At 44.1% G+C, this 11,666-nt stretch overlaps 1 protein-coding gene across 1 annotated transcript in view; it reads right to left on the bottom strand.

The window, feature by feature from the left end:
- ogfod3 (2-oxoglutarate and iron dependent oxygenase domain containing 3) overlaps positions 1–11,396 on the bottom strand; it is a 20,114-nt gene extending 8,718 nt beyond the window's left edge. The window contains exons 1-8 of the mRNA XM_031843358.1: positions 11,208–11,396; positions 9,590–9,816; positions 7,959–8,034; positions 7,786–7,828; positions 6,567–6,631; positions 5,838–5,894; positions 5,473–5,626; positions 366–489 (exon numbers count right to left, since the gene is read on the bottom strand). Coding sequence (XP_031699218.1) covers positions 366–489; positions 5,473–5,626; positions 5,838–5,894; positions 6,567–6,631; positions 7,786–7,828; positions 7,959–8,034; positions 9,590–9,816; positions 11,208–11,278 — 817 coding nt within the window. The 5' untranslated portion in view covers positions 11,279–11,396. The remainder of the gene's footprint in view (positions 1–365; positions 490–5,472; positions 5,627–5,837; positions 5,895–6,566; positions 6,632–7,785; positions 7,829–7,958; positions 8,035–9,589; positions 9,817–11,207) is intronic.
- Between the last annotated feature and the right edge of the window lie 270 nt (positions 11,397–11,666).

Genomic DNA, 11,666 nt, shown 5'->3' with positions numbered 1-11,666 from the left:
CCCCCCCCCCCCCCCGAGATCCAGATGCTGTTATGTCTAACCACTTGGGTACTATGTGCGAGGTAAAGCCTAATCCCCTGAACCTTCAGTCGGAGCTGCTGATTACCCACTTACAAAAGGATAAGGCCCACTAAAACCACCTCCAGATTCATAATGCAGCTGAGTACAGCAATCATAATTTGCGGCTGTAATAATAAAATCCTTTATCTATTTTTAGTGAGAGCTAATAGGCTTATAGACAAAGCCAGGGGTTACCAGGTGTTACTGCCGATATTCTGGATTTACAATATCCTGCCCATCGCTGTCTTTGCAGCTGAAGCGGCAAAAAAGCACTACGTGGGTCGACATTAACAGCTGACAGTTACCTGCCCGAGGTTCCACTGTCCGGTTGCCATTTGGGTCCATGAAGATAAATCTCCCTCCGGTGAAGTCAGAGCCGTAGTCAGACAGGTACAGCAGTGAGGTGTAGTCAAAGGAGCCGTAAGTCACCTGATGGAGAAAGACAGAGGAAGGCAGTGTCTGCATTAATCTGAGATATATATTTTCCATTAATAAGGACATGTTCGCATGCAAAAGCACTGACCTAAGATGGTCTTAGGTCAGCGCTTGTGCATGCCAAAGCCTGGATGTTTTACTGATGAGAGAAAAAAAAAAAAAAAGGAGAGACTATTATCTTTGACTAAATGCATATTGTTTAACAAGGCAATTAAAATGCCGACTGGGGGAGCTGGGGATCGACTGCTGATCTTCCGATTAGAGGATGACCCGCTCTATCCCTGAGCCTCAATCATACTGCCATTAACTCATGGAGTAAATAAGAAGGCACGACTCTGTGGAATTCCATAACCAGCCAGCTCAAAGCAGATCCAAGATATTAAAACAGTCAGATTGACCCATACAAGGGACTTATGCTGCGTTCCTTTTTGAACTGGGAAGTCGGAAATCCAAACTGGAATGCAGCCTGAAGTCGGATTTCTGACTCGGAAAATTCGGCACCGACCCCACCAACCCCCGACAGTAAAAAAGCTTTAGTAATATTCTGTTTATTAGCATTTCTGTCTTACTTGCGTCTCATTTAATCAGTCACACATACAGTGCTGTCCAACTTCTATGTGTTGGCATGTAGCTACGGTGTTTGTATGACCACACAGAGCCTCCAAAGCTCGGCTTTCCCGCCACTGCAGCGTCTCAGCCACGCTTGAGGCCACACTGTCAGACATCCTGGTTGGAGAGAGTAATGTGCTCTCTTCTCTCGTTGGCTCACTTGCTGCTGACTCCTCACCTGAACTGCTCTCCTCAAAAGGCCTTTGGGACTGATTAAATACAGCAGAGTCTTGAAAAAAAAACCCTGTAAGCTTTTTGCACTAACATGAACCTCATAATATCCAAAAGGGATACATAAAATGTGGGCATACTTTGCAAGTCACACTGGTGCAACCGTTTATGCAACTAAATGGATTGTGGTTTTAAGGCAGGCCTGCAATCTGGAGCCCCGCCTTAAGATAAACAAATAAATTGATGCCAAATGGGACTGTGCTGTGGTGGGCTGTTTATGCTGCACAACAGCACCAATAAGAGATGCTCAGATCTTAATGACACATCAAAGAGTGAGTTGACGAGGAACCGCGAGTGGCTCTCTTTTCAAAGAGTCAGAGAGTCATTTTAGACGGAGCGCTTTCACTCGATCTCACCTCAAAGTGAACTGCTGGGAGTTCCAAGAGTCGCCGAAAGAACTTCACACCACCCCGGTTCAGAGAACACACTCATTGTGCAACTTTCCAACAATTCATTTATATGAATTATCAGCTTGTATTTGTCAGGACATCTCGTAAGGGTCCCCGTTAGTTCATCATTAGAGAAGAAGAGATTTTTATCCACTCTATTCGACTTTTAAGCCAAATAGACTTGCCGCCACTTTTATAAGCTGAAGCTCTCGGTGCCTGTAGCCCCACACAGGTATATAACCGCCACCACTGGCATTAATTACTTTTTTGGGCCACACATATCAGCAACATATTCATTTGTTACGGTGAATGTGCGAGCTAACGTTTTCCAATCAGCACATCCAGCAAAACGGAGCGACATTAGTCCAATATTCACTCTTTTGGTTTCTACCAACCCCTGTAAAAACAATCTGGCTCTTTAGCTGCTAAATGCTCCACTATGTTTACTAGCTAGTCGCCAACTTTGCCTGCCTGCTGTTTGGTTCTGGGCAGGTAGCTTTATGGGCGAAAGCAGTTGCCTTTTGCAGTTAGACAACGAGGTCAATGCGAGCAGATTCTGTAGGCCAGACAACCAAAACAATGTCCTAAAAGATGCTCAAATGTGACATAGAAGTGAGATGAAAATTCAGCTCTTAAGGGTTGGTTTACCAAAAATACACAAAAACAATTTCTCAAATTGTCAATCACTTGAAAAGAGTGTCTGAAGGCAATTTTACAGGGATGACGAATACTCTATTTACTTCAGCAGCAAGACAAGACAAGGTCAGGAATGAAAGAAAAAATACCGCATTTGACATTAGCGTCTGCAACTATATTTCAGTTTCATTAAGATGGCAAGATCATCCCTGCCATTACGACTGGTGCTATGACACCGTATCAGCGACATGATCGATGGGGAGAAAATCCACCACCAAAGACGTCTGAGGCCATTTACATTTAAATGAGGGTTAGGTTAGCCCAGTGGTTCTCAAACTGTGGGGCGCAGCAGTATTGCAGGTGGGGCGCAGGGGGAAATTTTTTTATTTCAAGAACTTTATTCATACCTGCAAACTTGAAATTCGCCGTTTTGAATCAAAATATATCATCCACGTGAATCGTGTAGATCCATAGAGGGTTTTTTTGGGGGGGGGTGGTCAACTGGCCAGCCAGCGTTTCTCAGATTGGCGTGAGACGAGGAGAAAAGGTGATGTCGTGATCTTCACAATAAAACATCTCTGATGTGACGTGTCGAGTCTTGGCCAATCAGTGTCAAGATGTCTACACCGTCTTTCCCTCCGTTACAGTTTAAGTTACGTTATGTCCCGTTACCGTTCAGACTTGCTGGGTTGAGTTAATGTCCACTGCATGCGGAACTTCGTGGACTGTTAACTTTCTTCATTATCATGATATAGGAGGAAAAAACGTAACGTGATGAAACATGAAGCCCCCCCGTGTTCCGGTTCAGTTCACGCGGTCACTCGTTGACGTTAAACCAGAACACCGGCGGATCTGGTTGCAGGTTGTTTGTTTTAACTCAAAGTAGAATGAAAGGCCCAGATACTGATGAGGTCAAAGAGCTCCAGGGAGAGGATGCTGTTTGTGTAGCGCAGCTTGACGCAGGGCTGAGATGTGAGTGGAGCTGGGTCTGGATAAAGGTGGAGGTCTAAACAGACGTGAGTGCAGCTTCCTGCTGTCACAGTATTTTAAATTCATTGATAAGGCAGGGTATGCTAAATGTAGCCTCTGCTCCAAGGAGATAAAGTACAGCAACAAGGGCTCACATGTCCTCTCATCACACTGTACACACTGTTCACTGTGATGACCACAGCCAGTGTACTAACAGTTCCAACAGTCCCACGTGCTGTTAAATCACAGCTATTTTACTTTTAGAACGCTACATTTTAAAGCTCATATTTAAAATAAAAGGCGTATATCTGGAGCATTTTGTTTAGTTTTGCACAGGTTGCACGTTATTGTTGTTTTGAAAAGATATGCAGTGTAAAACTTAGTAAAACTCTTTATTGCCAAATATTTTAACTTGTTTTGTTTAGTTTTTCACAGGTTGCAGTTTATTGTTACTATCTTAGAAAGATATTCAGTGCAAAACAGGTGAATTGCTGCCACAATAAGCTATTTTTTGTGGGCGGTGGGGCATGAACATTTTTCTTCCTCCAAAGTGGGGCGTGACAGAAAAAGTTTGAGAACCACTGGGTTAGCCAATTAACACCAAAATTGCGGCAGAGACAGATGGGGAAGAGACATGGGTCCTAACAGATTACTTTATTCCAGCTGTCGAGGGCCAGCGGGAGAGGATGAGGTGACAAATATTAATAAGGAAGAAGGCAACTGCAAACACTCCAAGCTCCAAGAAATAGCACGAGCAAAGTAAATATGGACTGTTGGCCTCTTTCTCATTTCAGAGAGGAACACAGGCAAATATTGAGGCAGATGCTTCAAAAGCTTTATGAATGGTGCCAATACACAACATCCCCAGGCCTATATATAAAAAAGAAATCTTTACAAAAACAACATTCAGGGATGTCAGCTGTATTTCAGCAATTATCCATTTTAACATTAAATAAGAACAAATATATACTCCCAATCAGAGGAAACTCTAATAAATCAGGAGTTACCCACTATAATAAATTCCACTTTTTAACTAAATAAGTTGTAAAGCATTGAAACTGCCCCCCCTCCCCTCCCCTGACACACATCCCACTTGTTTGAAACTTGCCTCAAGGTCTTCTATGAATCCCGGAGCAACTTTAACGTCTCATGCCAATGAACAAGGTGCAAAGTGTGAGGCAAGGATTAAAGCAGTGACAGAAAAGCTGCTCACCATGAATATTTATAGAGAATCAACGATGTATCACGTGAACAGTTCACATAACACAACAGAGGCATGGGCTCTTGTTTCTTGCCTCCTCGTGTGCCGTGTGAAGGGTGAATAAGCGTGTTTCAATTGAGTCAAACCACTTTTCCTTACATTTCTTCTGCTCTTCTGAAAGTGCAGCAACTTTGCTGAGAAGCTCAGTCCCCTGGGTGGTTATGCATTCGTTGCTGAGCTAACGCAGGTCGGGTGATTTCTTTCATGACGACAACTATTACCGTCTGCCGATTGTACGCCTCCACCAAGTTATGTCGCAGTTTACATCCATGTCTATCCAAAATGTTGTCCCTTCATCATTTTATGTGAAATGTGTCATAACAAGCACATGAATTCTTGAATTCTTAACTGCCAAATTCACTTCAGTCTTGGAGTCCAAGTGGACGTTTGTGCCTAATGTGAAGAAATTCGCTCCTTCTTGAGATCGTGCCTTCACGAGAATGGGACGGACGGCCAGAAGGACGCAACCCCCTCCTCCCACTGTGCCTGAGGGTGAGCCCAGCTGCCCTTTGGAAACTCACTTTGGGAGCTGAAATGGGATTGTTTCCATTTCTACACAAACCTAATGAACAAAGGGGAGGATTGGACGGTAGATTGACTGGAAACTGGAGAGCTTTGCTTTCAGGTTAAATCAACCCATTCAAGATATCAAGACATTTCCCATCAGCCCTTTTAATGGGAGCAGATGTAATCCAAGCCATGTCATTAGGGATGCACCGATCCAGATGTTTTTGCTCCCAGTAAGAACTCTACAAATCCTCCCCAGTTTCACATGTAGCAGATTGTTATCTGTTTGATGACGTCAATATCGCCCCCTGTGCAACCCAAATCTACCAGACTCCTGCTTCTCAACGAGGTCACGGCTCTGCTTTTATGCATTACCTTATCTATGTGTGGGTGCCAGTACTCGTCGTGCTGGGTCTTCGCTATCGTGCTGTTGATTCTGGAGAAGAAGGTGGGCTTGGTGAGGTACATCAGTTTTGGGTCCAAACCAAAGGTCTCAGCAATAACTGCCTGTATTCGCTCACGTACACTTCTGAAACGGTGAAAAACAAACAGACAGATGAGAGTCAGATTGAAAGATCGGACTTAATGACTTAAGGAAGTATGATTTATAACCGTCATAGAGTGAGCAACACTCTACAAAGTGCCATCATTTGAGTTTATGTCACTTTTTTTTAATTTTAAATAAAATGTCATGGAATTTTGGTGCAAAAAAACTTTTTTGATTAAGATTCCTTATTCACCTGTACAGCTGGAAATCCTCTTGTGTGAACACATCACTGAGCTGGTCCCCAAAATACCTGCAGCCACAATCACAGACAGAAAGTTACGCACGCAGACAAAGACACACATGAGCAGACCGACACAAACACGAGCACAGACACGGGAAAGAAAGAAGAAGAAAAAAAGAGAGAGCAGAGGAGATGGGGCCTGTTAGCATAAATCAACGTTTCGCCGCACGGCACAGTGCACCATTACCCAGACGGGTGTGCCACCCAGCCATCCAAACACAGCAGATAGTAATCGACTGACTGCTTCACATGAGGGAGTCCCCAATGAGGGGTGAAGGGTGGGAAGCTGGCTGGGAGTGCCATCGTCATCGCTTCCTGATTAAAATCGGCCAAATGGTCCCTGAGGAGCCCGTGTTGGAGAGAGATATTGGGGGAGAGGGTGGGGGGGACTGAGGGAGAAATTAATGAAGGGAGGAGGTGTGAGGGAGGGAGGTGCAGGTGATCCAAAAAAAAGAAGAAAACTGGGGTTCTGCTGGCAGTGATGAATGAGGGTCGTATGGGTCACTGGAGCTGGAGAGGACAGCTCACAAGGACCGGCATCAGTACGATTGATGGCTAACGCTATATATATTTTGGTGAATGTGTTTATGCTAATGTTACAAATTATGCAGGGTGTCATTCCCGCTGGCATAAAATGAGTGTACACACCGAAAAGAACAAAGACAATATGTCCTTTCCCACCTGTAGATGTTGACAAACTGTTTACCCATCGACAACGCTCCAGAGTGAAGGTCCAGTATGGAAGCCTGGAGGCGTTAAACGGAAGAAAAAAAAATAGGAATTAGTGCAAATTAAATATCAGTGGGACTAATAAACGCTGGCAGTTGATGTCATTGTTTCAAAGTTTATCGCTGCTCCCTCTGTGGCGTTCTCGTTCTGCCCTTTACTTGTTATTGCTTTTCAACTCCTTTGGGACCCTGCTCCGATTTTCACAAGCTAAAAAAAGAAGCTATTTTCTCTGAAGCTTCCCCCCCCGCCGTTGCTCCCCTTCGCTTAAGTGTCTTAACACTCCATAAACAGTCCCTTTATTAGGCTGAGGGCCTAAACTGCTGGGGACGGAGAGCAGGGGATAGGGCGTCCAGGGCATCTGGACGTAGACGACTCCAGGTTCTATCTGCTCATCAAGCCGGAGCTCCGCATATTGCGGCAGCCTGCCTCCTAGTGTCGAGCGAGGTTCCTTACAGCAGGGAGTCTGTGTATTAGGGAGCATGCTGTATGTGGGGAAAGTCGGGACAAATATGGGATTTCTAAGCTGATGCTGGTGGCAATAGCTCTTAACTGAAGTAAAGAATATTGGAAACACTGCCATGGCAAATTCAGATAATATAGGACAGATCATAATTACATTCAGGGTTAACTCACTGTAGTGATAATAATAGTCGTATTCTTTCCTGCAGACTTTGCAAAACACTCATAAGGCAGCAATGATCCACGAGTATTTCCCTCCCCATTCCTGTGAACCTGTACCAACAAAGTTATTCTTGGCTGGATGTCCGCAGGACCCGGGACACCGGGATTCATGTAGGCGATTCGATTTTTTAAATGTCCCTCCTTAAGTGTTTTAATCATAGGCTGTATATAAGAAGTGGACGTAGTCGTCGTGACGTCACCCATTGGTTCGTGGACTTCCGTTTTAAAGCCTTGAGTTCGGCGATTTCGCTGTCGCAAAGAACATCATACTGTATTGAAGAAGACTTTGAAACTAGAGATTGAGACCATAAACTCATCTTTACAATGTTTACTGAGGGAATAAATCACGAGACACTTCCGCATTGGCTTCCCTCGGCAGAACCGGAGGGGGACTGGATTCGGGTTTTGAGATACAACTACTCGGAAGTCGGGACTGTCCTGAATTTTCCGGGATGTTTATTCCAACAATTTAATTTGCCGTTATACTCACTCCTCCCTCTGACCCGGCCAGCGCCAGCCCTCTCTCAGCCAGCCTGTGAGTCGGAGACAGAAAGCATGATGAATGATTCCGCTGTGCTACAGCGATGGAGGACAGAGAATGGTGACACAACGAGGGGAGAGCAGAGAGAGACGCGCTGCCCATCGTAGGACTAAAGTGTTTACCTCCTGAGGAGCTGAGCTTCCTCCCTCGTCACCACGCCGTCTGTGACCGCGCGGCCACACTTCTGAGGGGTGCATCCTGGGAGAGAGACATGTGAGAGAGGATTTAGAAATCAATGGTGGGAGAAGCCTCGGGTGCTTTGGGCCTCGCGTGCTCGGAGCGTGAGCCCCCCCGCTGTGTTTCCTTTAGACACTGGAGCCGCACCGTTTGAACTCCCAGCGGCCTAATGTGTTTGAAAAGACAAATTTCCAATTTGTTCTCTTCTTTCTGCCAAGGATGTTCTCAAAGCGGTTTCACATTTCACACATTTATACAGTACATTTGGAAGTGTCTGCTTTAAAGTGAGCAGTGGACGGATCTGGAGGGAATCGTGAGTGCACTGATGCCAATAACGGAGCAGAATACTTCCTTTCTTTTCATTTACTATTTGTTTAATTCCAGGCGGAAGGAGACAAATCTAAGTCATTCTTCTCATGTCAGATCAGTCTGTGAAAATAAACAGTGCCCCTCGTACAAGCACATCCTCATATTTTCAACTTTCCTTCATGCCAACAATGCGGATGAATAAATGAATACCCAGCAAAACTTTTACATTCATCATGTGAGCAAGTAGATATTAACAGGAGAGACCCAACTGAACTGCTTTTCATTCTGCAGAAGCAGAATTATTCATCCAATAAATAATGAAACTGATGAGGAACAGTTATGCAAAAGATGGGTGAGAATGATAAAAAGCAAATTGCTTTAACAGAATAATGAAGCCCTCAATATTACATATTCCATGTCTGAGAAGGGCTTCTGAGTTGGGATTGTTTATTCAAACTACTATTTCCAAGACAATGGAAAAAAACATTATGCTTATTTTTTTTAATTTTTGAACCTTATTTCAGTTTAGTCTTAAGTTTGGGGGGGAAACTGCACTTTTCACTTTACAGTGAAGTTTCACTTCAACAAATAACGTCATCAGAGATGCTCTGCTCCCTGCTGTGCTCTGACCACGGTGACAGTTCATGAGTATGAATGAACACATGTCTACGTAGGTGTGTTCGAGGTCTCTTGGCTTTTTAGCCTCGTATCTAAGTGCACAAACAAACTGGTTAGTATTTGCTTCATTTCAGCTGGTCTGCCGATCAAATAGTACAGATACAGTAACATAATGCTCAGCTAGGCTTGTGCTACGCCGCCATCTAGTGGATCGCTCCCATGCTGTTTCACACTGTTTCAGGAATCAGGAGAAAATGGTTTGAATTCAAGTTTTGAAGACTTTTTCAACCTTTTAAGTTCCAGTTTAAATACTTTGTTTAATGATAACAGAATTCACAGAAATTCAGTTTGATGGTGTGTCAGAGAACATTGTTTTCCAGCCTCCAATATTTTGTGGCTGACTAGCGTTGGAAATCAAAGGGTAAGCGAGCTATTTTTCAACCTGGATCCTATATCCCATGTTTTGTGTCTAAGTGACTAATGAGTAAAACAATTTCTTTTAAATTGGTCCAGTATTGGGAGAACGCTGCATACGAGGGCAAGTGAGCAGCGTCAATATTTTACCAGCATTTGGTATTTATGAAGCAGGCGTGGCTTTATCTCGGCCCAGTCAATGTTTACACAGCAGCGGCGCGGACCAGAGCCTCACCTGGATAGCGTTGGTAGTTCTCGTAGTCCTCTGAGCACTGGACGGAGGAGACTCTGGGCCGGGGGGAGACCAGCTCGCCCTGGCGGACTAGCGTTTCTGTGATGTCACTGTCCAGAGAGGTCACGTACAGCCACACCGCCGCCCCGCACAAGGACACGACGACCAGCAGCAAGATCACAAGCCCTCGGGAACCCCTCCATGCCGATCCCTGCCGCAGCGCATTACCTCTGAGCAAGACGGAAACACCAAACACAGGCTACTAACTATAATAATATGAAATTCTGATTGAAAAAAACAACATCGACATATTTATGAGTTACCAATCTTTAGTAAATTGATTGTCAGAAGGAAATGTTTATAAACCAGCTACGATAGGCCAACCGTACGGTTCACACAACCAACAAACCTGAGTCAGCTGTAACAACTTAAATCCACGAGTTATCTTTGAGAGTCAATGTTAGTGAGAAAGAAGTAGAAACAATTAGCTAAAAGTAACAATAGACCCGTAATCTAAATAGTTAAATAGTGACGGGGCAATGGCACTGCTGTCCTCCTCAGCAAACACCTCAGTGCCGTCTGACCTGTTTCATTATAAAAAGGGACACGGAGGAACTGGAAGAGGCAAGAAAGACCTTTGGTGACATGGCCACACTGTGTACAGAGATAGGCACGCCAAAAAGAAATGAAAGAGCTTTCTTCCTGGCAATATTCCTGCCAACATCTGTCACAGGCAATGCTTGGTGTGTGTGAGACGGTGTGTCTTTGCGCTATACAGTATGTGCCATCCGTGTGAATGGCTGTGTACTCGCTTCTGAATGTTAAGGAATACATAGTCATGTTGTGCAAGAGTGTGTGTATTTGTGTGCAAATCCAGCGAATTGTGTGCGTTTATGTGAACCCATTCAATTGTCTGAGGGAGCATGCATTCACACACACGAGTACGTACGTTTTTATATGTGCATCACTCTGTGATGTTTAACATGATTCAACTAACAGTTATTTTCATTACTGATTGATCTCAATAATCTGTTGCTGATTGAGTTAAGCAAATAGAGTGATGTCGGTCCTGCCGCCGACCTCATCTTAACATGCAGAAATACAGAAAAACACAAGTGAAGAAATGTAAAATGACAGATTAAACAAAAGCAGAAATGCAAAAATACCAAAATGAGTAAAAGTAGAAACCTAGAAAGAACTTGAAGACATTGATGTATCTATTCATGTCCCAATGAATTAACTACAAGTATTTCTATAGTATTCATGCAATTAACTATCAATCAAATACATATTTCAGCATGCATGTATACATTTATTTATATTTGGTAACAACAGTATTTATTTATTAGTTTATTTTTGTGATTATCCTCCACAACACAAACAGGAATGTGATATGCTAAAGAAAAACTCAAAATAATGCTACACATTAGCATGTATACATTTATTTTCTCTTTGAAGACTATATTTATGATAATAGTATCAATTTGACACTATTATCACCATTTTAGTTAGGTCCTAGTTAGGGTGTTCCCCTCCTTCCTGGTGACAGTACCTGACTGGCACACCGCCACCCTGTTGGGCTTCACACAGGCAGCACACTAGCGTCGTTTCACTCACTCACCTTTTAATCTTCTTCTCTATCTCTGTGGCATTCGCGCCCTGTGGATTCGCCCTCATTCGCAGCAGCGCCATTTTGACTCAATATGCCTGCTAGGTAGCATTAACAAAACTTACCGTCATACACGGTTATTCTGGCCTTGACTAAACCATACCGTGTAGCTCGCTAACAGCTCGTACCACCACCTGAATGCCTCTCCACTTCCTCGTGGAAGCTCGCCCGCCAACCCATTGGCTCCCGGGAAGAGAAAGCTATGTTTTCATTGGTCCCCGTCCTGGTCCAATTGAGTTCGACCACAATGGGTAGTTGCAAACACATACGATTTGGGCTGTGCTTAACGTGCATGCTACCTTGTCCTATGCTTTACAGATGTTTACAGGCGTTTTACAGCATGTAGCGTGCGTTCTTTCACCCATTGCTCTGCCTGCGGAGACTAAACTAATCGATTACCTACACCGCGTG

Source organism: Anarrhichthys ocellatus, unplaced genomic scaffold (assembly GCF_004355925.1).
Source record: "Anarrhichthys ocellatus isolate YVR2014 unplaced genomic scaffold, GSC_Weel_1.0 scaffold4, whole genome shotgun sequence".
NCBI lineage: Eukaryota > Metazoa > Chordata > Actinopteri > Perciformes > Anarhichadidae > Anarrhichthys > Anarrhichthys ocellatus.
The sequence above is the reverse complement of the archived record's forward strand: the minus strand, read 5'-3'. Positions and strand labels throughout refer to the sequence as shown.